The sequence below is a fragment of the Microtus oregoni genome, unplaced genomic scaffold (genome assembly GCF_018167655.1).
Source record: "Microtus oregoni isolate MIOR12 unplaced genomic scaffold, Mior012 000014F_ref0000157, whole genome shotgun sequence".
Lineage (NCBI taxonomy): Eukaryota > Metazoa > Chordata > Mammalia > Rodentia > Cricetidae > Microtus > Microtus oregoni.
The window spans coordinates 23,841,680-23,869,325 of record NW_024543073.1 but is presented as its reverse complement, the minus strand read 5'-3'; the positions used below and the strand labels follow the sequence as shown (position 1 = coordinate 23,869,325).

Below are 27,646 nucleotides of genomic sequence, written 5' to 3'. Positions count from 1 at the left end.
GGGGTGCCTGCCTGTCCCAGCACCATTCTCCTTTTGCCTTGTCCTCAGGGAACATAAAGGAAGACGGGAGATTATATTATAGCACCAGCCTTTAATGGCCCCCAATGTTCACTTAGGATAAAATGCCACTTGATCCTGCTCCTGTGGTTCAAGCTATTTGTCTTTTTGTGTGGAGCAGCATCTCATGACTTGTTATATGATTGACAGTTCTCACCTTCCCCTTCATCCTCCTTCAGGTTGCAGGCATTGCAGCAAGGAAAGAAAAGAATAACAGTACTCAAGGATGTAGAAGCTGATGGAATATAGGGTTTGATTGGTTGTCAACTGTAGTCAACTCAGTAACAAAAGCATTATGGACTAATTTGACAATATGTTCTTTGACTTTCAAATCATACTAAAATGCTAAAGACATCTTCAGAATTTTGAATATCAAATTTCAAATTGCTTTGGAAGATTTATCGTGTAAAAAGACAATGGCCAGGCCATACCTGACAGTACTATTCTCACCCACTATTCTTAAAGCAACCGTCTGGTCTGGGAATCCAGTTTGCAACCTCTGGAGTAATCAGTTCAGAATGACCAGAATGTGGTCTATGATTGACAGGTCCCTTGCTCAAACTCTGCACTAACAGGCAAAGCTAAATATTCTTCCCAGACCTATGCTCTAGATGCACTCCTTGTTAGCCTGCCTCCCTGTCTGCAGCTGCAACCAGAACACACCTGTATCACTTTTCTTACCCACAAAGCTTTCCCATGCCTCTGCTTGCTTGAGGTCATACCAGATAGGATAGACAGGGCTGACTATTGCTAGAGCATGCTCTGAATTGATGCCTAGTCTGCTTGCCCTCCTTAAGTAGCCTTTTATTAAGTTCCTCCATTTTCAAAGGAAAAAGGTTCCTTTTGCCCCAATTTCTGGAAAATTAATTGCATTTGTGTAGGGCTACCTGTGTTAACGTCTGGAGAACTGGACAGGTATCTAGATATGTCTTTATGTGGCCTTAAAACATCAGCCTAGTATTTTAAAATACCGTTGCTGCTTGTAGTCGGGCCCATTGACCTTCTTAGTGTTATTAAAAACTGGAGATGCAACCCAATGATATTAGGGAGAGTTTTATTGTAAAATAGCAGTACCTACAATTTTACATGTTTTCAAGTCTACAAAAACTCTCAGAGCAGAGACTTCTTCCTGTCTGTCACACCAGCAGACAGATTATTCATTAATTGGAGGGAAAATTCACTTCCTGCTAAACTGGGGCAGAGGAGGGGGCACTTTAATGTCTTGGCCTCTCTCCAGCTTCTTCTCACAATCCACCAGGTAGTTGACGCCGTCGATGACAATCTGAACAAGTTCCACCTTGACCGTGAGAAAGAGGGGCGGCCACAAGGAGGAAGCATGGTGGAGAAAGGAGAAGGAGAAATGGTTAATTCAAGCAGGAGATGCCTGCAGAGTCCCCAGAATGTGAACTTGCCTCATAGCAGGACTTTATCACACGAAACCCAGGCACTTGTGGGAGGGGTGTCATCCTGAGGCTGGGCCAGATGTGGAGGGTGTCACCCCGAGGCTGGGGCCAGATGTGGAGGGTGTCATCCTGAGGCTGGGCCAGATGTGGAGGGTGTCACCCTGAAGCTGGGGCCAGATGTGGAGGGTGTCACCCCGAGGCTGGGGCCAGATGTGGAGGGGTGTCATCCTGAGGCTGGGGCCAGATGTGGAGGGGTGTCAGCCTGAGGCTGGGCCAGATGTGGAGGGGTGTCATCCTGAGGCTGGGGCCAGATGTGGGGGGGTGTCATCCTGAGGCTGGGCCAGATGTGGAGGGTGTCATCCTGAGTCTGGGGCCAGATGTGGAGGGTGTCATCCTGAGGCTGGGGCCAGATGTGGAGGGGTGTCATCCTGAGGCTGGACCAGATGTGGGAGGGTGTCATCCTGAGGCTGGGCCAGATGTGGAGGGGTGTCATCCTGAGTCTGGGGCCAGATGTGGAGGGTGTTATCCTGAGGCTGGGACCAGATGTAAAGATGGAGATGGGGCTTAAGGTTTTCTCTCAAACCTTTCTTAGGGTGGGGCTTCTGGGAGAATTTTATACTTGAAAATTATTAGTTTTCATTTTTTTCTTTAAAAAAATCATGTATGTGTGTTTGTTTGTGTGTGTGTGTGAGTGAGTGTGTGTGTGTGAGTGAGTGTGTGTGTGTGTGTGTGTGTGTGTGTGTGAGAGAGAGAGAGAGAGAGAGAGAGAGAGAGCAGGCATATGTGTGTCAGTCAGCAGAAGACAACTGCACAATTGGTTCTCTCATTTTACCATGTTTACCATTTTTCTATGTTCCCCACATACATTTTTATTTTAAAGATTTGTTATTGCTTTACTTAATGTGCACACGTGTGTGCCTGCATAAGAATGTGTGCACTGCATCCATGTGGGTGCCCAGAGGCCAAAGGCCCTTAGATGCCCTGGAGCTCGGCTTACAGAAAGTTGTGAACCATCAGGTAGGTACTGGGGACTGAACTGGGGTCTTCTGCAGGTACAGAAATTATTCTTAACCACTAAGCCAACTCTCCAGGCCACATGGACTTTTTTTTATCAGCCTCTTGTATATAAGACTATACGATGACATCTGTGTGTTGTTCTTTAGATATGAATTCTGAACAGCTGCTCAACCCTCTGAGCACTGAATATGCTCCTGATACAGATATCTTTAATTGCACTGTGGGTGTCTTTCTGAAAAATTGTTGTAACTTTATAAACCATGCTTTCTTTGTGATAGGAAATTGGAGTATTTAAACAAATTTTGCAAATTATAACAAACTATGCTTTTGAAATTTCCTGATTTTAAAAAATGTTAGAACTTCAGTGTTCAAATATTTATTGAAGGCTGTTTACCTAGGATTTTTTTCTGGGATCTTCTCTAAACAAGGCACAGTGCTGCTCGGGAGGCCAAACTAAGACAATAAATAAGGGAAGACTCGGGAGGTATAACATAGTCTATACCCTCAGAGGGAAGAGCAGTCCAGGAGGTATAACGTAGTCTATACCCTCAGAGGGAAGAGCAGTCCAGGAGGTATAACGTAGCCTATACCCTCAGAGGGAAGAGCAGTCCAGGAGGTATAACGTAGCCTATACCCTCAGAGGGAAGAGCAGTCCAGGAGGTATAATGTAGTCTATACCCTCAGAGGGAAGAGCAGTCCAGGAAGGACCACTGAGTACAGGTGGTGAAACAGGCAGGTTATATGTGGATGGGGCTCTGTTCCCTTCCCAGTGTTTTCGATTCAGAAGGAAATGGGGCCCTTGAGAGAAGGTTAGTTAAGAGAGCAAGCTATGTGCAGCTAAGCCCACAGTCTCCTAATCCTGTGTTAGACAGGATTCAGCGGGTAGGCTTCTCGTTCACTCCAGGATGGAAACTGGTCATATATAACTTATCTGATTCCTTCCTAAAAATAATCCTGACTAGAGTTGTGATTCAAGTTATCCCCAGTTGATAAAAATACCAATCAGAAAACAGTACATATGCAATGGAAAGTCTTTACCATGCCATCACCAAAAATCATGTGTTTGGATATGAAAACATTTTTCTTGTTTTGTTTTCGAATTTTTGTTTTCATTTGTTTGTTTCACAGCACTGGGATCAGATCCAGGGCCTCGCACCTGCCAAGCAGAAACCTCACCATGAAGGTACCCCACCAATCAGTGCTGGAAAGGCGGCTCAGCGGTTATGGGCACTTGCAGAGGACCTGGGTTTGGTTCCCAGCAGCCACACTGTGGCTCATAAGCATCTGTAACTCCAGTTTGGGGGGGCACTGATGCCCTCTTCTCAATCTCTGGGTCACTAAGAATGCACTTAGTGTATATATATACATTCAGGAAAACACACTTATACATAAGATAAACATTTTTAAAAACTGACACAAAGAAAATAATTTTTTAAAAAGGCATTTTCTACCCCCACTCATGTTATTTAATAATATTTATTGCTGAGATAAAATATTCATGAATTGTAAAAGATATTATAATAAAAATATACATATCTATTTTTAAAAGCTTCTTAACAATTATTAAAAAGAGTAAAAAGATTCTGATAATATTCAAAATGACGAGGACTGCTGGATTAAGTACACGTTTTTGAAAATGCTTTTAGACATTTTGCTAGCTTTTATAACGATCCTTTAGAAGGTTGCAATAAGCACTAGTTATGTTTAGTAGTTGCTACAGAAATTGAGAGAACGACCTTCTACGGTCGCCCCTCACATCCAGCTTCTCACAGCTTCTGCATTCTGGGTGAGAGGCTCGTCCTGGAACAGCAGCATTTCTTTAGCAGTCGGTGCGGTGCGTTCCTAGGTGAGCTCTCCAGACCCATCTCACCCTCTGCGACTGCCCGTCAGTGACCACTGTCGTTTTCAGGAACTCACAGGAGTCCCTCGGCATTGTCTTAGAGGCGCGTGTTTACACACACTTAGCACAAATCCCTTCGACTAGCTAAACTTCACAACTAACGCATTAGAAACTCTTAAGTATCAAAGATGCCAAATGAAGAGGCTAGCAAGTGGTCTTGAGCAAGCGCAATGCAGAATAGCGAGGGCGTTCCACATTCTCCCACTCTCAGAGGGACAGCACACCCCTGAGTCTATGGGGATAAAACCCTGCTCCTTTAGCATAGGGGGCTCCTGTGGCTGATGTTGGTTGAAAAGCTCTTGGGGGTGGGGAGTGGTGGGGGCTGGTCAATAACAACGGATCCACTATGGCTCCTTCACTTCCCACAAGTGCTCAGAATGAACTGTGTATCCTTCTTGCATTATTTTCCGTGCCAGAGAAACACTGAATGAGGAAAGGCTAACTCGGGACCCAGTGGGGAAAGAGGAAGTGTGTGGCTGAGGTCAGGCTGTCGAGGCCGCTCTCCCACGCCCTCTTTCTGTTAGGCCAACCCCGTTAGTCCATGCTAGGGTGAGAGAGACGTTACCTCCGATCTACCAATCCGATCTATGTTGGAAATGTCGTATATATCCGCCACCGCCGCAGTGTCCACACCGCCGGTGCCGCGCTTCTGGAGCCTCAGGTTCTCCAAGATCTTAGAAAAGCGTGGGTCCTAGGGGAAGGGACGTTGTTGCAGCCGTGAGCAAAGACGTAATACGGGGCAGGAGCGCTTAAATATTTACAACATACTTGGACACACTGGCTGGAACGCTTAAGCCTTCCAACAATCTAATGAAGCGGGTATTATTTTCAGCCCATCAAAGCCCATTTTCTGGTGCTGGAAAGAAACGTAGCTGACCAGGTACCCTACAAATAACAGAAGCCCTTTTGGATCCCAGCTCGGGGGTGGGGGGAGTCCAAGAGCCGGGAGCTGGCCGGTGTGGCATCTGCTGAGGACGTTCTTGCCACATTATCGTATTACAGGGCATCACACTGTGGGACAGAGCTGGTGTGCTAGCTTAGACCTTTCTTCCTGGACCGCCGCTAACCTCATCACGGAGGTCAGAGCTATGACCTCAGCAATCCCCATTACCTCCTGAGGTTACACATGCCATTGACATGAATTTGGGGACTAAGTCTCTAACATATAAGCTCCTCGGGGACAACTGAAACTATTCTAAGCCCTACACTTCAGATGAGCAAACGTCTCCAGAGAAATTAACTTGCCCAAAGTCAGAAAGCTAGAAGTTGGCGGAGCGGCCACTAAATTTGGGGTATTTGGCCCATGTTTATCTTCATATAAATATACACATGTATATTTGCATGTGGGTGCCAACTTTTCTATGTTTGCTACTCACCTGCACACCTGTTTCATTGTTATAATTAAAACCATGAAGTTGAATCACTTTTCTTAGCATCAGAATTTTTAATGACAAAAAATCACATACCTTTATCTTGATAGGCAGCACAATTTTCTAAGCTTGTTTAAGCTTCCTCGATGTACTTTGCGTGCTGTGGCAGAAATGCCTAGCTCCCAGTCTGGGGCCTTTACCCTCTGTCCAGCCATGGAGCTGAAGATGCAGCTGCTTGCTGCCTGAGCTCTTGTCAACAGAATGAGCAGAAGTTGTGTGTGCCACCTCCTTCCTGACACCTCAAACCTCGTCATGGACATGCCTACATGTGTTCTCCCTACACCTCAAACCTCATCGTGGGCATGCCTACATGCACTCTCCTTACATGTTAAACCTCGTCATGGACATGCCTACATGCTCTCTCCTCTCACGTTCTAGGACACGGAGAATGACTGTGGCTATGCAAATGAGGAAAATGCTCTGAGCGATCCTCCAAACAAGGCCCCCTACCAGCAGCCTCAGTCACCTGAAAACTTGCAAGAAATAAAAATTCTTGGACCTGGACGGTGTTTGCTGCCAACCCTGATGACCTGACTTTGACCTTCGACCACTATAACCTGGAAGTTCTCCTCTGGCCTCCACTGTGGGCCCACATACTCCCCCACGCCGCACAAAACACAAATACACAAATATAAAATGTAAAAAAAGAAAGAAAGAAAAAAAGAAAGAAAGAAAGGAAATTGCACAAGCATGACCTAGCAATCTGGGCTACCCAAGCCCTCCCTCTAGGTGCTTCTCATGCAGGCTCAGCTGTTAGGACAAGAGGGGAACCCTAGGGAGCGGAGCAGAGCAGGCAGCCCGCACCTACCCTGTTACATGATGAAGACTCAAACGCACTATTCTTGAGTCCCCATCCCCTTTCCCAGGGCCTGAACCTTTTATCCTAACTAATGCAAGTGACCTTAAGCCAGCCCTGGGTCTCTCATCACTCTTCCATTGCAAAGGTCAGGGTCAAGGAGTGAACTCTGACACCTTCTGAAAAGCTTTCACATCTGCGCTGAATCTTGAGACCCAGCTTCTGGTCACACGCCCTTACCTTGCTGAGCTTGGGGATCTTAACGTGGACACCAGCTCGCAATCCAGTCCCGAGGTTGGAGGGGCAAGTCAGAATGTAGCCTAGCCGCTCATTCCACATGAACTCCCAGCCTCGTTCTTGGATTAACCGTTCCACCTACAAATGCAACAGCCAGGAACAGATGGCAGCCTTCTTGAATATCTATACCCTCAGGTCATCCCAAACGCCTGGAGAGAGGCCAGCAGAGCACAAGAGAGCAGCTGTAGTGGCTCTGTGTGCTTGGCCCTGAGAGCTCCTTTATAGTGTATTAAAGTGATCCTAGCAAATCGGGTGGCCATGAAAAGCATTAAACACGGTCTCTAGAATATTCTAAGCTCCCAATAAATACCAGTTGATACTCTTTCTCATGCAAAGACTGCAGGAAAACGTAGAAATTCTCAATAGATAAGTCTGTGAGAATTTGTTCTGTTTTGTCCCATCCAGTCCCACGGTCCTCGCCCACCCATTCTACCTCTGTCATTCCACTCACCCATCCGTCCCCATCTATACCACCCCCTCTCCATGTTTAGAATAGAATGAGAAAATAATGCAAAGAGAAAAGTCCCCACCCTTTGGAAGCACTGCTCTGGAAGATTTGATTCTTAGAGAAAAAAAAGGAGTTCCTCTTTGGAAGTCACCAAAATATCTTTTTTTTTTTTAATGCAAAATAGCAGCTAAAGAGATGGCTCCCGTCTTGAGAGCACTGGCAGCTCTTCCAGAAGAACCCATATTGGATCCCAACACCCACGTGGCAGTGCACAACCATCTGCTTCTGTAGTCCAGGGGATTTGCCGCCCTCTTCTGGCCACCACGGGCACTGCATGCATGTGGGGCACAGGCAGTGCAGGCAAAACACTCATACGTTCAAAATAAAATAATAATAATAATAATAATTTAAAACCCATGATGTCTGTAAACCCATGATGGACTCTTACTTCCTTTAGTCCACGACAGAACCGCTCAAATACTCGTTTCATATTGCCTCCCTTTTCCATTGAGATTACCCTGGTGTGGTCTTCCTCGTTTATCCAGATGAGAAATGTCTTGTCATAATTATGCCTAACGAAGACAGAAATGCGATGCTGTTAATTGCGCTTACCGCAACACTTGAAAATTCTCATTACCTCTGCAGCTTGATTGCTGTATTCATCTTCCCCATTCCCTAGATGGCCCTTATCTCTTAACTGTGCCTAAACAAGGACTACAAAATAATGACACCTCCCAGAATGGAGACGGAGACTGAACCCAGCCATTAGCGATGCTGTGCAGGGTTTTACCCCTACAAGAATACAACCTTTCATCTGTCATTAGCAATGCTGTGCAGGGTTTTACCCCCACAAGAATACAACCTTTCCTCTTGTTCCTCAAACAAGGTGACAACAGCTCACCTATTTAGCTCCGATGCTAGGAATGTTTTGTCTTTTAAGAGATTCAACCACAAACTTGTGGTTCTTGGGAAAATGGGAGACAAGGGTGGAGGAACTTTACCTACACCCCAAGATTTTACATGCATTTGATACATAAACCCTGGCTGTTTACCCTTTTGTGAGCATTCTTCCTCAGCTCCTTCTGGGGACAGTTGGGATAACAAAGTCAAGGTAGGCTGAGGACTTCCATAAAGGATGTGTATACATTAAGTAGCCACTCCTCCTTTTTGGAATGGTGTGTCGTATCAATATTATCAATTATCCATATGATAATCAGAATTTTCAATATTAATTTTTCATTTTGTGTTTGTTTGTCCTAAGTTCACAAACAGATTCTCTAATATGAAGTATTTTGAAGTCTTCCCCATGCAGAATTTATGCAAACCAGCTCACATTCCTGTCACTCTTTTTAAAAAATATCACAACACACACACACACACACACACACACGTTTTCAAGTAGATTTCGCTTCCCCATTTAGCTCAAGCCGGACATGCTGTCAACTGCCGTTCACAGCAACCTCGGGTTAGAAGAAGCAGGAGAGCTGAGATTCTCCACACACAGGGTAACTGTGAAAACTACATCCATACCAGATTCCCCTGGCATCAGGCCAGTCACGGGCCATCCCAGCACATGTTAGTAAAGGGGACACTGGCTTATCAAACAGAAAGTGGTCCTGTGGGCCAAAAGGGACAAAGCAGAGAGAAGAATCTGTAAGACTAGGCACGGGCCAGGTGATCAAGTCTCAACAGATAAAGAGGCCTCTTGGGCAGCATAACTCAGATTAACTGTGAGCTGAAACAGCTTGAGAGATTTTAAAAATAAAAACACGATTCCCAGAGCTCACACTGAGGCAAGATCCCAAGCAGATGTGAGGATTCCTTCTAGATTTTCCAAGTGGGAGACCTTGGAGACCGTGGAGAGAAAGGGCTGGAGAAGGTTGGAGAAGTATCTCCTGAACTATTGTCCAAGAGGAATCTCACCCATAAACAGGAAGGTAGGGTGGCTGCTTAAGGAAGATGAGGGTTTGCTCTGTAATGGCAGGCAGGTGGACTGCGGAGTCTGCACACGTCTGGAGACAGAGGTGTACCAACTACACAGCTGTTCTGTGTGGTTTGGAAATGGGATGTTTTGTGCTATTTACAACTTCTGAGATGACAGAATCTTGTTTCTCCTTTTTGTGGAGTTTAGTTAAACGTCACTTTTGAAAATGCATTCTGTTTTAATTTGTGAGGACATAAAGGTACCCACTCGGGAGGCTGATCAAGAGCATTGCTGTGAGTTTGAGGCCAACGTAGGCTACATTCCGAGACCTTCTCTTCCAAAACCAAAAAGAGGTATATTGTCTACTCTAGAGCTAGAGAGATCCCAGGGGTACTGGGAGACGTCAGGGATGAGTGTCTACAGGCAGCCTCCACTGTCTCCGTTCCAGTCAGGGGAAGCACCTTCATTTTCTCCTTTGATCTTCTCTGCTTCCAGAGTTTTCTTAGGGTGTGATAGGCATGAACAGGATTTCCATACCCGACTGTTCTCACTTTCTCGAAGGTGGCAGGAGGCAGATTCCCCCACTCACCCCACCCCCCTGTGCCCTGTCCACCACTCATACTGAGGTCTTCTCTTTAGACTTGAGCCCTGACTTGACAGGATTTAAAGCTTCAGCTCCTTTCTTACACCGATGCCGTGGTAGTCCCTGGCCAGTATCAGCCCCGCAGGCCCCGTTCTTACGTGGGTAGAGGCCAAGGCAGAGCTGTGGGTCCAGCTTCCCTCCCAGCAGCCCGGGGGAGTTATCAGCTACTCACGTCGATAAGCCGTTGCTGATCCTGCTCGGTCATCTCAGACAGCTTGTAGTAGCGACCAGCCAGGTCCCCCTTGAGGCCCTCCAGGGCAGTGATGGCCACATTCTCCACCTCCCTTCTCTCCGCCCGGGAGCAGGCAGGAGGCAGGCTCAGCCCACGGATGCTGCGACCAGTGCGCACCCGGGAGGACAACACATAGCGCTCATCAAACTGCCCGTGAGTGATCTGCCGGGTGGGGCAGAGCGGAGGGTCACCGTGGCAGCCACGGAGCACAGTCCTCTGACCTGAAGCTTTCCTGGAAAAAACCTTCAGGCACCGCATTGCACAGAACGTGGTGTGTCTACGCCTGGGTGTGTCTACGTCTGGGTGTGTCTACGTCTGGGTGTGCCTATGTCTACAGCTCTGGGACAGCCACCTTAGTTAACTAAGGTGGTGTCTGGAAAAGATGGTTTTGGTTGGAGCAAAACACTGTAGGAAAGTTTAAAGTTCTCGTCAGTTGATTGTCCCCTAGAAGCCCCTTTAAAGGACCTCTAAACCTCCCCTAGACCTCAAGGATATGGGGACAATAAGCTATGTAGACCTTTCAGGACTTCTCACCAGGGTAGAGGCTCTCAGGGTCCCTCCTCTGCCTGTGGATTCAGGAAGTAACTGCATCATGGGGGGTGGGGCTGGAAATGGAGGCTGGACCCTACCTTGGATGCATCCAGGTCCGTAGGGTGCTTCATCACCCTTGGGTCATAGCCATTGTGCCTGAGCTTGATGACAGGATCAAAAAGCTCAGCAAACACCTGTAGGTGAGAATATCCTTCTGTAACTGGCTCACCTAGTAGCAAAGGACTTTTGCTTTCACTTGTTCCCTTTCTCCTCAAAGACCTCCTCTGAAAGTCTCTGCGCTACCGTGGGGGACATGTGTATAAGAGTAGGCTAGTGGACAAGAATGAAAAGAGCAAGCGCGTACCAGAGACGAGCATTCAGAGTCACCTCGCTCCTGACAGGGTACGGGGCTGCTGGACTCTGCCCTTAACACCCCTGCAAGGATTCTGCCAAGCTTACTGTTACCACACTGGATGAGAAAACCTGGTGGCTAAGAACCCAAGGGCACCAGTTTGGGGGTGGGAGGCTAAGCAAGTTTTGTGATCAAAAGAGAAGGTCAGGTTCTGAGATTCTAAGCAAAGCACTAAGTCTGTGGGGAAGCCAACTGTACCATAAGACAAAACAAGAGCCGGTTACCCTGTGAGACTATCCAACCCAAAAGCCAAACAACCAAATGAGCCAAATAGACAGGGGTAGCCTTTAGATTAAGTAAGGTCAAGAGAAGTTACATTTAATAACAGAGTTCTCTGCAGACTTGGGAGGTATGGGAAGTGGAAAGAAGGGTTTTAGGATCAAAGAGATTGCTTTAGTCTGTCTCTGTTACAAGCTAACTAGTCACTATTTTGTTTATTTCGGATGACCCTCTAGTCCATTGATGGCAAGTTTCCTGAGACGCTGCCTTTAGTTCTATGTCAGGAGAGAGAAGAGACAGAGAATGAGGGAGTCAGTGTGCAGGCATTTGTCACTGTGATTGGGCTGCCCTGTGAGGCACAGGTATGTATGGTCGTGAGCTCTGCTATGAGTAGACACTATATCTCCACACCAAGCATGAGGCTGGATCCAAGAACCTCGGTGAGCACAGGAGCTTGTGCTACGGTAATAGGAAGATGAGTCTCAAACTACAGACACACAATCCAGCCCTACCCAACAGACCCAGATACAAACACTTGGATGTCTTTCTGGTGAATACACAGCATTCAATTTTATTTATTTATTTATCTATCTATCTATCTATCTATCTATCTATCTATCTATCTATCTATTTATTGTACCAACATAGCTTTTGACAGGCTCAGAAAACTCTGTCATGCAACCTCCCTTTGAGGAGGGACACTGGCATAGCAACAAAGAAAATCTTGTCCCTAGCTAGCTATACATCCCAGAATTCCAGAAAGGACTCCCAAGGATTCTGTGAGCGTTCCCTTTATTGGAGTCTTCCTGTAAATGCAAAAAGCTGACTCTAAAGAAAGATAGAGTCCCATGACGTGCACCTCAACCACACTCAGGGTAGCCCCATCCCTGGAACCAGCTGCCCTCTGTTTTACCTCGTATGACTCCTCGTCACCAGCCACCATGCCCACAGTCTTTATGAAGGGGTGACCGGGGTTGTCCACTCCGGTTTGGATGCACTGGTCCAGGGTGTAGCCATTGGGGGTCATCTTGTTTCGGAGTTTGGCATAGATGGTGGGAGTGAGGCACTCGGCCATGCAATTGTTATGTTTCCTCAGGTCAGGGTAGTCTGCGCTGTGGGAGGAGACAAGCTGTGGACCAGTAGCCCCCAGGTAAGGGCTATCAGAGATTCAGTTTCCCTGAGACCCTCAACCAGGCTCTCTTGGCCTAGTGGGCACAGGGGGCATTGGATAGAGATGCCTACAAGGCCTGACTTGAGTAAGACAGACTTAAGATAAACACCAGAGCCAGTGGTTGCTAGAGAGAGGACATGGCCCCACCTACCAGGAAACCCATGATACTATAGAAACAACAGAGGGAAAGAGGAAAAAAAGTCAGAAAATGAGTTGAAATCATTTATAGATTTCTCTTCCACTCAGAAGTGTTGGTAAGATTCGACGAATTTGGTCTCATGGGTCTGTGGTGGGGAGAGAGACAGAGATGGAACTATCTAGAATGTTGTTTACTTCTCTGTCCTTTGCCTACAGGACAAGCTTCATGACAAGAGAGCCCTGTCCTGTCTCCAGAACAGTGACCAGCCATGGGCACAGCCTTTGGTAAATATTTGTTGGGATATTATAACACGCAGAAGGACACTGCATCGGACGCTGTCTTACTCTGCCTATTTGTTGTCTGAAGAATGTGAGGAGCACCACGGACTTAAACACAGGTGCTCTCCCCTCAGTGGTTCCTGGGCTTCATAGTTGCTCTGCTTCCCTCAGAGATGCTCAGGCTACCAGAGAGCAAATGTCTCCCGGAGAATCTTAGTTGTTTTTTCTTCTACTCCTACCTATGTGGGAATCCCAGGAAATAATCACACAGTTCAAACTACTCAGGGCACTGGTGTGTTGGATACAGTGAGGTTCTGGGGCAGCAGAATATGACTTCATCTTCTGCGCGACATGCCTCCACCTCCCCTCTCCAATACCCTTTAATGGTTACACTTAAGGTCAATACCATGGTGGAGCAGTGAGGGAGGTCTGCTATCAAGGGGCTTGGGTTTGCATTTGGTTGCACTAAACACATGACTTTGGATAAGGTCACTCCATCACCAAAGGATGTTAAAATGAATCCTTTCCCATGTGAAAAACCCTAACATACATCATAACATAAATGCTTGTTCCGTGAATGTGAACTATCATTGTTGTTACTGTTTAACTGGATGGCAAGCTTTGGGCAAGAATGAGGATTTATTTCCTTATATTTGTTAAGGTCATTAGGCTTAACAAGCTTCAAAAATGTTTAAGTTTGGCTTGGCCATTTAGAAAGACAAAAAGAAGAATTCTCAGGGACTGGAGAGATAGCTCAGTGGTATAGAGCACTGCCTGTTAGCTCAGTGGTTTGGAGCACTGTCTGCTCTTCCAGAGGACCCAAGTTCAGGTCCCAGCACCCACATGGTGGCTCACAACTGTCTATGATTCCAGTTCTAGGGGCTCTGACACCCTCTTTTGGTCTCTGCAGGTACTACATGTACACTGTGCATAGACATACACCCAGGCAGAACATCCAAACAAATGAGATAGAATTAAATAGATAAACAAACAAACAAACAAAAAGGAGGCCTCTCAATGACTATTCACAGCAGGAGAGAAGCGTCTGGTTGACACTCCGAGTTATTAAAAGCCGGGAGGACTCACCTTGCGGGAAAGAGCTTGTGCTGTTCCCGGGCATCAGCAGACACCTTCTGCCTGTTGAGCAGGTAGCCAGTGGTCAGAGCACTGGTTCCCAGGGTAGTAAAGAGCAGGGATGCATTGCGGCCAGTTAGCAACTTAGAGAAGGCACTGGCCATCCTTCTTCTTGGTAAAGTGTCTGGAAGCAAAGAAGGTGTATCAGTCAGCATCGTAAGACGGTGCTGAACCGCTGGATGAGAGCAACAGGCGAGAAAACAATCAGCAGGGACATGGCCCTTTTGTTTGCTTTGTTTATTTTTCTTCCTTTTATTCTTTTTTTTGCATTAATTTGGAAAATTAGTGGTTTCCATATTTTGTGGGTCCGCAAATAATTTTCTCCAGTAATTACAGAGAAAAATAAACAAAAATTATTTACTTCTATATATTAGACCAACTGTGTGCTTTTTGGACTTTTCGACCATATAACTAGACTCTGAATAAGATAGATTTCTGAACTTGTAAGAGGTACTGAAATTCTCTGAGGACCATTGTCCCACACCTCAAACAAACTCGTATCAGAGCTCAAAGTAACAAGCAAACACATTTGGGTTATCTGAAGGGCAAAAGTTCTTCTCACTCAAAAGGTTAAGGTGCCAGCAGTATGGGAGTGGTGTGTCCCAAACTTCCACTCTGGCTTAGGATCCCTGAAAGGGGATACAGTTGTTCAAAGTTAACAAAATTCCATCCTTTGGCTCCTAGCCTTTAAAAACTCACATTTAGCTTACTCTTGGATTCTTGCAGATTAAGATTAAACAACAAGCTCCAAACCAAAGAATGACCAAGATATCCAAGTATGGTAGTTTACATTTTATTCTAGAACTTGGAAGTAAGAGGCTGGAAAATTGTACCATGTTTAAGGCCAAATGGTCTGAATAGTGAATTTTAGGTTAGCTAGGGCTATGTGGTAAGACCCTACTGAAACAAACACACCAAAGAATAAAACGAAAAAAAAAACCTGAAAGACAATAGAATTGAACAGTTGCACATGGCATAGCTGAAAAAGGAAAAACGGAAAATCTGAGACATAGATTAGGAAATATGATTGATAATACAATGGGAAAGTTGGAGACAAGCTGGGTTGAAGTCACAGAAAGAGACACCAGAGGAAACAGAGTGATGTCTCAAAGGAAATGGCCAAGAATTATCCAGAACTGATAAAGTACATGAGGCATAATGTAATATAATCAAACCCTGAAGAAACTGATCCTTAAGCCAATGCTAATCAATGGATATTGTTAATTTTTCAATAATAAGTTTAGAGAAATATTATTTTTAGAGACAACAAGGCAAAGAAATCATTTCACACAAGACTGAAAGAATACAAATAAGAGACAAATCAATAACAAAGGAATTACTAAAATAAATTCTCGAGGAAGAACATGGCAGTGGAGGGTGGCCTGACATGTGGATAACAAGGAAAGTGCGTGCAAATCTTAATCTGTGCTTATATAACTCTCAGCAAACCAGGAAAGTTGGTATTCAATATGCATAGAAAGAATCCTCCTGACCCTGTTGCTGCTCGGAAGTCAGGAGGGCCAGCCAAGCCTTGCAGTATCACCTGGAAGGAGCTACTTAGTGTAGGTCTCTGAGTGGACAACAAAGAAAAGCTTTTGTCAATACTTTCCCACTTCTTGGTATCCATGCTGTTCAAATGAGGAAAGTGTGGGTTTCTCTAAACTTGGGTGTGTGTTCCTGGGCCTTCACTTCGAGGTACCCCAAGTTTAGGTGGGTTGGTTGCTTTCCAGAGCTTGTTGGTATGCACCATTATGGCCGAAAGCCCTAGTCACCCAGAGAAGGTTGACCCTCATATAGGGTGTGGCATGGTAGTCTGTATTTATCCTTCTGACATCAATTTTCTTCCATGACTAAATTTGGGGGAACTGATGAGCATCTGAATTCCAGGATTCTTCAAAGAAATTTCTGCTAAATTCTAACATGTTGACTAAGCATCAGACTTTCAACATATATGAAGATGTTTTCCACATTGGCCTAGGAAATCAGCTTATTGGACACCTTATCTTCTATGTTAATGTCTGTATACAATTCTCTCCATCCTAACGGTACATTTCTGAAATTGTCCTGACAAATCAGCCATTTCTTGAAGCTGTCCTCGGGACTTGTCATGGCTGAACACACTGACCTCATCACATATACTTCCTTGCCCTCTGTAGGGCTTCCATGTTGCCAGTATCCTTTAAGAACATGGAGACGTTCTAAAGTGTGCTGGCCCTCACATGTAGCTGGCGGCACCAATCCACACCTTGGTGTTGTCACGGTCTCAATTCTGCTTCCCAAGCAGAGGGACAATGCTGTCACCCTGAGATTTGCTTTAAACTCAGCAAAGGAAGGTAAGTTCTAACCAATCGCCTTCGAGGCAGTAGGGGCCCAAGCGTGCGGCAGAGCATGCTGTTCCTAAGCTAACAGGAAGCATGTTCATGTCTGCAGCGGAGGCAAATTTCTTTACCATGAGTTTGTTCCTTCTGGCTGCCTATGTACTCCATGGTAGGAGGATTTTGGAAATGGGGACTCTGAAGAATCAGTGTTAGGAAGACAGGGAGAGAATGATTTCCATGAAAAGCCCAGTGGCATCTGATCCTAAGAGGCTGGCACACAGGTGGGCATCTGGATCAACATACTAAAGTTTGATATGGCATTCTGGTGTCACTCATAGCAGTAAGGACAGGTCCTTCACCACATCCATTCCCACAAGGGCGTCTGTATCTAGACAGGATCCTTTGCTTTGAGAATCTCTCATTCATTTTTAAATCTGTTACCTTTCAAGCTCAGGCCCTGCTTCCAAACGAGCTTGCATCCTTTTCAAGGTAGATTTTGAAGCACTTCCCCTAACAACAAACATAGGAGATAGCAAATTTGCTCTTGCTATTTCCCTGCTCAGGTTCCTATGTCCAGGAGCAGCTCACCATCCAGGATGACCAGTTCAGACTTCTAACCATCAGAGACAACAGGTTGACAGCTTCCTGGGAACCACCACAGCCATCCTCGGCAGTTTCTATGGTGATTCTGCAGTGACTACCCCATAGAAAATGGGCCTCCCGGGAGAGCAGAGCATAAATGTGTATCTTTCCTTTTTTTTCCCCTTCCTTTCTGTCATCACCACCACCACCACCATCATCATTTATTTCTTTCTCACACTGAGCAGAAGGATGGTGTTGGACTCAAATGAGCAATAAGTAATAGGTGTTGAGGGACTAATATTTAAATCTCCTGCCTCCCCAGAAATTGTCTTCTGTAAAATATAGGAAGGCAAATTAAAGCACTATTACTGAATGTGTGTTTCACCAGTAATACATGTCTTAGGTGACCCACTGAAGAGACAGAAGGGGCCTCATCCTTTCACACAGCTAAGCAGATAGAATCCATTATAGATATGTGCTCAAGGAAACACAGGGAAGAGGACTTGGCGGCACCACTGTCATACAGAGATTATTCGAAGGTCATTTCAAAATTGGGATGCCGTGTGTGCTAGCTACTTGTTTTAATTCAAAGAATGGGTACATCTCCAGTTCACTATGCACCAGGTACATCTACAGTTCCAGAGCCAAGCACCTACATAAGACAATTATCTTCCCACTGAGAAAGGGAACAGCTACTGGCCATGGTTTCTCTTGCAGTCTGCATTCAAAGCAATGGCTTCTGGGTCGCAAAACTGGCTAGTGGCTTACTTGGTTTTGTTGTGTCTTTTTGAGATAGAGTCTTGCCATATCTCTTAGGTTGATCTTGAATTCACAATCCTCCTGAGGGTCATATAGGTGTGTACCTACTCTAACTTTTTACTGTACGTTTAAAAGAGACAAAGACATAGCTTATAATGACACATTTTACCAAAGGAAATGTTCTAAGGTAAAAAGGGGGGCTCTTTCCTTCTATTCCTGTTATGTCTCCCCACTCTACTGTGTGCTAGAGAGTGTGAGATATGAGCAAGGTGAGCACTAGGCAGGGTGAGGAATGCAGGCCAGCCCTACACCCCCAAGGGAAGGCAGGGCTGGGAGGCAGCTTTCTTGGCCCTCACATCCACTGACACACACTTGCTAGGTCCTTACTAAACACCTGCATGGGTTCGTGGGAGCTGGGGTACACTGTCCAAGTCAGTTAGTTTTGTTTTAGTACAGAAACATTTTCTCCTTTGGCCCCTGTTAAACATCAGCAGCTCTGCGGGTTTGGTCTATCTGCTCCCTGGAGCAATACACTCAATATTGCACAACAGTAATTATAACCTTTTTCATTTGTTGATAACATAGGAAAGCAAAGCAAGAGAATACTTTCAAGAGCCTGTTTCCACAGCAGCCTCCAAGAACAGGTAGATTATACCACGTCACAGAGCAGGGGACTTAGAAGCAGAGATTTTTCACAGCTTAAGGCCACACTACTAAGATGAACACAACTGACCCAACTATCCATTCTGTACTGATAAAAATCCTACTCTCCAAGGCAGGATTTTACAGTGAAAACATCATGGTGTACTTGGATGGAGCTGACTCCCTTGGCTCCCAAGGACCAGAGCTGCTGGGGGCCTAACTGCTTTCTGTCCTCACTGGTAACTCAGGAACATGAAGTGGCTTTTTTCAACCGGGTTTTCCACAACAGAGGAACAGGGGAGGTTCAGAATGGGCCCACCAGTACCTCAACAGGGTTCTGGGCAGCCCTAAGGAGAAACAGAGTTGGAGAGTAGCCCCAGATGCTCCTTCCCCAGGAAAACTATTAAAAAGACTAAGATGGTCAGCAGGGTGTGAGGTTCAAGACCAAGCGAAGCAAATGACATTGACATGCTTCACTGGTGAAGTACAGTGTGCATCGACAAGGAGGGGGAGGGGGACCAGTTTATACAGGTGAAAGTGTCTTTAATTTTGTATTGTATTAAAAATTACTCATTTGGAAAATTTTAACAATCCACTGTATGGCAATTTCTGCATAAATCTTAAGTTGGAGGAGGAAAGCCCAAAGCACTCCTTACTATATGCTGAGCACATACATAGTCCCAGTGCTTGATGCGCTCCATCCCGTTCAGAGTCTCCACCGATCCCTTAAGATGCCCCTGTAATCTCTGTTTTACAGGTCAGAGAATGGAAGTGAAGAAAGGCGCCGTGTCAGAGACCATGTGGCCCGCAAAGAGTCCTGGGATTCACACACGGCAGCCTGCCTTCACCAGCCATACCCTGAGCATGAGCCCTCTCCTGGGAATTGTGTGTTAGGGACCAGAGTGGTCAAGGAGCTCTGAGGTGACATGGTCTGGTAGTGGTTTGCGAGGGACCTTGTCAAATTTTAACCATCCACCAATATTCTTGCCTCCTCTTCCAAGAGACTAGTACCATGTCACACACTGCTGAAAACTCTAATGGAAACCTTGAGTAGACACCCCCAAAAGCATGAGTGGAAGCAGAAGACCATGATGTATCCATGGTGTCCATTTAAACACTGGCTTTCTAAGCTTCTTCTAGATGGAGAAGTGGCCATTGCCTGCAGCAACATCAAGCCTAACCTACCTCGGAATGCTACACAAATGAATAAAAATGGAATATGCCCTGTGTTCTTTCTCTAGGTCCAGAATCTTAAGGATGAGGTCACAATATCCAGGACCATAGCCACAAATGCAATCTAGCTCTGCAGGGAGCCTACAAGAGACCATTTGTTTGGAATTTGAAGTGTTGAATGAAATGGGGACTACTATGCCTAGAATTTGTGATGGTTATCATCAATGGCCCCAGGGAAAATCCATAATTTGTAACAATGCTCTTTAATTTGAGAGCATGGAAACTTCAGAAGTGAGAGCCTGAGCATGGCCAATAAAAACAACCTAGTAAATAATTTGTGCCCAGAGATTCCATTAGGTTCCAAGAATTAAGCCATATGTTTCATCCATCCATCCGTCCATCCATCCATCCACCCACCCATCCGTATCCATCCATCCATCCATCCATCCACCTATTCACCCATCTATCCACCTGTATGCCCATCCATTCGTTTGTCTGTCCGGATGTATATCCATCTGTCCATCTGTATGTCTACCTATTCATCCCTCACTGCTCCCTCATATTATCCCTCCCTCTACTCCTATACTCAACAAATATTACAGAATAAATCCTGGTGTCAGATGTTGGGGTCACCTCAAGAGTTCTGTCAGAGTTCAGGGAGAGATAGATCTCTTGTACAAAGGACAAGGTAAAAATAAAGAGGTGAGGGAACCCCCAAATGCCTGATGGAACAGGAAAGACTTTCTGGAGGAGGTGAGAAACTTTGTCATTTTTCCAAATGAACAAGGGAAAGGCTTTGGAGACAAAGGGGATAGAACGAACAAAGATGGGGCCCGAAGAGGCAGCAAGCAGAAGGGCTGGGAGGCCGGATGGAGACTGCCGGTCCACAGCAGGGCCAGTAATGCAGACATAACTGGAGGAAAGCATCCGTGAGGTTTGGATTCCGAGATTCTGTACACAGTAGGAAGATACCACAGCGTTTGAGAAAGAGAAGATGTTTTCGTGGATTTACGGATAGTCGACACCAGACCAATATTGCCAAAGAGTGGTCCATGGGCTGTCATCAGTTACTCATGATGAGAATACAGAACCCTTGTAGAGTGTTTATAACGCTTTGATAGAGTGCTTTTAACTTCAGCTGACTTTTCATATGTGTTGATTTTACTTTTCTAGTAGTTATACTTTATTATGTCTTACAAATCAATGGGTCTGCTACGGATCAAGCATGATTAATAGATGGTGTGAGAGTCACTGCTCAGTTTCCACAGACTTTAATGGGGCTAACATCTGGGCCTCCCTGCCTCCTAGAAGTTGTGAGGATTGAATGAGCCCTTGGTGCAAATCTTGGCATTTAAGGCGTGGGTGGTACATAATGGACCTTCTGTGGTGAACTTGATAAAATGGGCGAGGAAAGGAAAAATATCTGTAGACAGAGAAACCAGGCAATGCATTCTAGAGTAATCCAGTCAAGAAACAGAGCAGAGGAAGCGGGAAGGCTTCCTGAGACGGTGGAAGATTCTCCAAGGTGTCCAGGGCCTTTGTGCCCAGGTAGATGTGAGCATGAAGGGTGTGAATGAATCTTGGAGGCTGCACCCCACCCCAGTTTCAGGCTTGAGTGATTCACTCCACGTGGAGTCATGCTCTCCAGTGGGGACTCTGGCTGGAGAGGAGCTTTGTGAGGGGAGGGGAAGATGCTCGGATGAAATGCAAGAGACCCTTGAGGTGTTCCAGAGGGAATGTGCTCTTTCAAATGTCCTGTAGTGAGCGTGTAAGCATCATTCACTAGAAAGGCCACCATACCTGCCTGGGAAGTAGTTATCTAGTTACTACTTACTTCGCTTCAAATCCCTGCCTGACAGCATTCCTGAGCGATCTCCTGTAGAGACAGAGAGCTCATGACTGTCAGTCCACAAGTTTCTTTCTGTCTTAAAGACACAAGTTCCCCCAGGCCCTGAATGTGACAAGCAGCATGTGACAAAGGTCTAGGAGCAGCAGACCTTGGTTTGAGCCCAGTTTTGTAATGGTTATTACCTGTTGTGTTCAGAAAGGCCCTCAAAGGCTGCATTTTCCAGGTCTTAGCTTTCTCAGACATTAATGATAAATGGTAAGGGTGGGGTCCACATTGTGCCTTCAGATTAGTGCCTGGGACTCAGAGTGAAGTGAGGATGAGCACCTGCCACTATCCTCTTGCACTATTTCTTGTGTTTGAGAGCGTTCTTTGCACCTCAGCAAAGACCCTAACATCAGAAAGCGGACTTTGTTCTGGGGAAGGGTTTGCATGTCCTTTACTTAAAATAAACTTCCCAGAAACAGAGCAAGGTCACGGTGGGGCCACTCTAGCACCACACTAGGGCCGCATCTAGTTCTTCACAGGGATCCTTTGGCCTGGTACCCTACTTTCCAACAGATCACCCCTTCCTGGATCTGCTCAGGAAGATAAAGCCTTGGGTCTCAGCTCCTTTCTGTCTTAAAGACACAAGTTGCCCCAGGCCCTGAATGTGACAAGCAGGAGCACTGGGTCCTCCAGGGACATCCATCCAGACTCTAGCATTTCCACATCTGTAACTTCCACTGAATGTCTTCTTTCCCTGTGTCCCTGGTATCTTCTCACCCAGGCCACAGGGACTTTTGTGGCCTGCTCCCTGCCCTAGGGTACCCCAGAGCTGGAAAGCCTGGAGCTTTCTGCAGGCCAGGGCATACTTCGCTGGCCCAATTCACCTCTGTGGAAATGAAGCTAAATAGTCATAAGCCAGAGGGCAGGGTGGCACCTTCCTTTTGTACTAAAAGCATCTTTCTGAGTCTAGATAGAGGTTCAAGAGGGAGGCCAGAGGTCACAGGTGAGTGCTACCCTGACAGGCTCCTATCTGCCACCGAGTGTGGACTTTGGGTGGCTGATGGGTTGGTTTTAGGATCACTTGGACAGCTCTGGGAAGTGCTGTGACCAATCTGGAAACGGAAGCAGGAAACAGCTATCAACACAAAAGTTCCCAGGCTCACTGTCCCAGCATCATGCTTTGGGAGGAGAAATAGAGCTCCAGGGATATAGGACAGAGGTGGATGGGCCCTCAGCACAAGTCTGTAGTATCAAAAAAAGCAGGAGCAATCAGCCTGTTGGAGAAGGGTTAGCGTGTGTTGAGAATCTGGAGCACTCTGCAGCTGCTGCCTCCACTCATCTAGACACATATATAATGACCCATTCCTAGATGAGGAAAAGGCATCTCATACGAATGAGTGCAAGTATTTATGTAACAGCAATGCATCATATATGCACACACATGCATGCATATGTATATTTGCCTCGTATAAGCATCAAGAATGTTTTTGAAGGTGGTTCATGAAGCACTAAAGGGTTAGTCTACAGCAATGTGTTTGGAGGAGTCAGCCATTCGTTTTTCTCCTGCTGGAGTCCTGGGAAGCATCACTTCTGCACACATGCATTCATGACTTCAAGAGGAAAGTGAAAAGCATATAAAAGATTGTGGGAAAATACCCAGACGTCCATTTGCTGACTCTCGAATGCATATCTGCAAGCATGGTCCCACTGTAAGTATGTCCTGAGTAGGCTGACTAGCACAGGCAGCTGCCAGCCTGCTAAGTGAAGGGATGCTGATGTTGCCCAGGGAGGTTCAGCATCTCATTTCCTATGATGGATGTGGCAAGGAGGAAGGAGCAGGCTGCAGGAGGCGCCTTCACTAACATCTTAGGGTGGATCTTCTACACTCCCTCCTGGAGACTACTACCTCAGTGACTCCAGATGCCTGGCCAGCCTTTGGCTGCTCCCTCTGAAGGCCTATTCATCTCAACTTTCTCAAAAATCATCTTAAACATTTCACTTAATTGTTTTTTTTTTCATTCATCTCCCTGAGGACAAGATGTCAGGCCAAAATATGCTTACTACATACTTTAAGATTTGTTGATCAACCTTTGAATACAAAATGAAGCTCAGCAAATAAGTTTAACCAAAACATGGGCTCACTTATCGCAGATCCTGGCGCTGGCAGTGTCTACGACAGCTTCTTGGCCTTGTGGTTTAGTCCCTCATCTTTCCCACCTCTGATCCACTGCTTGGTTCTTCACTTCTATCTAGAAATAGCTCCCCAGCCCTGCTCATCTAGCCAAAGAACTACCAATTCTTCTTTTCCCACTAACATGTAGTGAGCTCCTACTTGGGCCCTATAATGCCAGGGGCTTGAGAGGCGTCTTTAGACTTTGCAATAACCTATCAAGCAGGATTTCTTTGGCTGACTGGAAGTCAAGTGGCTTCCACCTAAAGTTGGCTTTGTCAGCAGGTGCTGACCCAGGTTCATGTGGACACCAGCACCTCACCTACAGCCCTGCCTTGGCTGGAAGAGAATTGCTCTTGTAAGTCCAGGAATTTAGTCCTGCCCCCACGTCACTCCAAGAGTCCAGAAACACTTTCACCACAACCATGCCAAGGCAAAGGATTGTCACCTTGGAGCATGTGACTCCTCACTGAGTCCCAGAACATCTGAATCTTGTTTTCTTCCCTTCCTCGGGCTTCTGCGGAAGTGCCCAGGAATCCAGGCATTTCTGCGCACACTCCACTCTGACACGAGGCACTCACCCTGACTCTGTTAGAGGAGGCCAGGACTTGCTTTCTCTCTCTTCCCATCCTCTCTCCATTCATACAGGGTTAGATACAAGAGGGGGAAGGGGAGGCTCTCTATGCTCTTACCAGGAGAGCTTGCCTGTCTGTTCCTCTACTGGGAACAGCTCTATGACTCTTGCTTTGAAAATCATGTTTTTTTTTTAAAAAAAAAAATAGCAGGGCTGGAGAGATGGCTCAGAGATTAAGAGCACTGACTGCTTTTCCAGAGGTCCTGAGTTCAATTCCCAGCAACCACATGGTGGCTCACAGCCATCTATAATGAGACCTGGCGCCCCCTTCTGGCTTGCAGGCACACGTGGAAAGAATGCTGTACACATAATATAATAAATAAATATTTAAAAAAAATAAAAAAAATAGCATTTGGATAAAATTAAATCAAATTTTGGGGTTTTAAGCCAGGGAAATTGTGTGTGGGGGTTGTGATGTATAAGAACATAGCCTAACTAAGCCAAAGATATTGGGACCATGTTTGTGCCTACATTTTCTGTCTTCATCAAAGAAGGGTGAACACTTTAGGCAGAGTGCCAAGGAGCTTTGACTTTTCTCCTGTCCCAGTTGGAGGACACGGTCCCAGGTTCCTGATTTTCTTCTCTGGCTCTGTAATGTCATCCACTACCCCATGAGCTACTGCTCGCTCTGGCTATCCTGGGGTGAAGGCCATGTATGCCTTTCTGCTGACTCAGAGTTATTTCTGGTCCTGCTGTTCATCACTCCCATCTGTCTGAGCTTTGCCAGGATAGGAGAAAGGGAGTAGTGGGGGAGCCACGCGTCACCCCAAAACAGAGGATGACCTTGAGGCTATCCCAACACCATAGGATTTTCTGAGCAAATTCTCATGATGCCAGTAATGTAGGCAAGCAGAAAATGGCCAAGATGTTCCTGTTGTAAGACAGCAAAGGGATCCAGTTACCTTACATGACAGGATGCAAGGTCAACCTTAACGGGCACTCTTGGGCTTCTCTATCTGACTCAGCAAATAGGAAGTCATTAGAACAGAGGGTTCTTCCCTGAGTGACAGGCAGCTTGTTAAGATGGTCTGGGATCCCTTTGAGAATTGTCTGTCAGGAGAATTCATTTTCAAGAGAATGGGGGCCTAAAGGCCACCTTGTCCTCTGAGCAGCTGTGACAGAGTGGGATGTCATCTTCTCTGACTCTTCAGGCAGGTGTGTGTGACCTCCGGCAGTCACCTTCAGAGTTGGCTCAACAGGCAAGAACTCCCAGAATACTAGTCATAGATTCCACATGTGACCTCAAAGAAGAAAAACGAATCTTCCTCTGTGCTGTGGCAGAGATAGAGGCTCGGGATCTCTGGAGTGGGGATCCAGTCGGTTCACACCTCCTCATTCCAAACCCCCAGCTTCTGCTTCCTGTTTCTGCCTCTGCTGCGTTTTTAGCGAGACTGTTTCGGTCCCCAGTCCATGGTCGTCTCATGAAGCTGGCGGAGCCTACACTGTGCACACCTTAGCACATAGGAATGAGCTGCTCTAACCAAGGGATTTAAAAATGGTGCTTCCTAAAGGGAGTGGGGTGCAAGGGTAGAAAGGCTGACCATGACCAGTGAGTCCAGGAAGAGCCAGTCTTCCTGCCACCTCTGATGTCACGCTCTCCATGAAAGGTCAGAGCAGAAGGGCACAGACGCAGTGGGAAGTGAAAGATGTTCACGGGAAAGCGCCCTCCTGGAAAGTACACGCTTTAACCAATGTGGCGTTGTCTGATTGCCACCTCAGAGGCCATAGACAGCACAGTGCTGGTCACAGAACCTGGCCGTGCTTGAGGAAGGTTCAGAGGACAGCACTGAGGACAAAGGGGGCTTTGGTTTGTTGGGCAAGTGCCACTCCATGCATTCAAAGCAGAGCTTCCAAAGCCATGAACTTTACACATAAGGACAAGGGCAGGACTGGTAATGACCCTCCCCCAAGAGCCAAGCAAGTGAGTAAGGAGTGGGCTGCCACTCAGCCATTTGAAGCTTATTTTTCTTTTTCCTTCTCAAAACAGTGCCTTCCAAAGTTCATGTTCAGTATATTAATATGTTCAAATATGTTCAAGAGTGAATCTCTGGCCTTAGCATTAGCTATGAAATGGAACCTGGACCATTTGTAACTGTTCTGCTCTTTTGGAAAGCCTCAAGGAGCTTAAAATCTTCTAGGTAGTTTACCCCAAGTCACCAGGCATCTCTTTTGATGCAGCCAAGGAGAAACACTCTCAGACATGAGCAGACTGGTCTCTGCAAATTATTAGAGAATAAAATGTAACATCTAAACTTTCCCCAATTCAGGGTCAAAAATTCCACATTTAGTTTTTTCCCCACAAAAATTCTTGATTCGCTATGAAACAGGCACACCAGGTTATGGTTCTGAATTCTCTTTTCAAACTGCTCACACTCATGCCCTGGGAAAAGGTGATGCCAGGCAGGAGCAACCATACTGGTATATCACGTTCCCATTTTTCTCTGGCCCACACACAGTTTCCCAGTGTTTCTCCATGGCTGGGGCTCACCACATTGGCTCTAGGTCTGTCCTTCCTGGGAGAAATGAAGCATTTTGATCATCTCACTGACCTTGAAGCTGGAGGAGTCTGTCCTACGCAGATCCTGCTGCTGCACACAGCCAAGAAGTGTAACAGGAGCTTGTGGGCTCAGGCTAGAAAAGGCCACTGTGCTGGGCGGGGCTGGAGAGTCTCCTACCAATCAGACCTCCAGCTCCACTGGCTCCCCCAGCTGTGACCTTGAAGGCCAGCTCCGGACTCTCTTGCCACTGGGCCAGGTGTCCTTTCTAGAACCTGCCATTTCTATGAAATGTTTACCTTTTCCTTGAGCAGGTAGACCTTCGCAGGGTCCTGCCAGCTGGCTCTGCAGACAGTTCTTGCTTTGAGATGGTCTTGCGGCTCACTTGGAGGGCAGTCCTAGCTTGGGGTACAAAAGCCAGCAGAGGAAACTTCCTACCTGTTAGGAGGGGAGAGAGGATTGCCCTGGAGAATAAAGTCTGAGAGAAATCTTAGGTGGCCTCTTTCTACCTGTTAGAAAGAGCACCAGGAGCAATTGGGAAAGCCCACACAACTTGTTATCTGGTTCAGGGACAATGATCATTACCATCATCTTCAAGATGAGGCTCTATGAAGTAGAGACTAGACTTTCTCACTTTCTATACACACCAGCTTACATGACCAGCCAACAGCCCAGTAGACCTTATCCCTGCTAAAAATAGCCTCCCAGGACATCCGCCACTGAAAGGTGCCTATGAATAGCAATAAACCACCCGGGTTTTGGACAGCAGCCCTGCCATTTCAAAGGAGCTTGCCTGGGCTTCTCATGGCCATCACGTACACAGGCAATCACATCGATGTCACCTGCTCACTCCTTTCTCACTGAGGGCACCGCCAGCTCAGAGAGTTGCTGGACAGGAAATGCTGGTTCCCCTAAGTGGGTCAGTGTTCTTCTTGGCCAAAGTTTCCTTAAATTTGACCCACAGAAAAAGTGCCTTTGAGGTGAGTGAGGTGATGCGGGATGGGAGAG

The 27,646-nt window shown here is 46.3% G+C and overlaps 1 protein-coding gene across 1 annotated transcript; it reads right to left on the bottom strand.

The window, feature by feature from the left end:
* Nucleotides 1-1,094: 1,094 nt before the first annotated feature.
* Ckmt2 (creatine kinase, mitochondrial 2) lies at nt 1,095-26,764 on the bottom strand. The gene is made up of 10 exons (XM_041663505.1): nt 26,693-26,764; nt 13,984-14,155; nt 12,223-12,421; nt 10,777-10,872; nt 10,088-10,309; nt 8,879-8,964; nt 7,797-7,920; nt 6,844-6,978; nt 4,943-5,068; nt 1,095-1,354 (listed from the first exon to the last, which is right to left on the bottom strand). Exons 2-10 carry the CDS (start codon nt 14,133-14,135, stop codon nt 1,235-1,237), a joined length of 1,260 nt encoding a protein of 419 aa, XP_041519439.1. The 5' UTR covers nt 14,136-14,155; nt 26,693-26,764; the 3' UTR covers nt 1,095-1,234.
* Between the last annotated feature and the right edge of the window lie 882 nt (nt 26,765-27,646).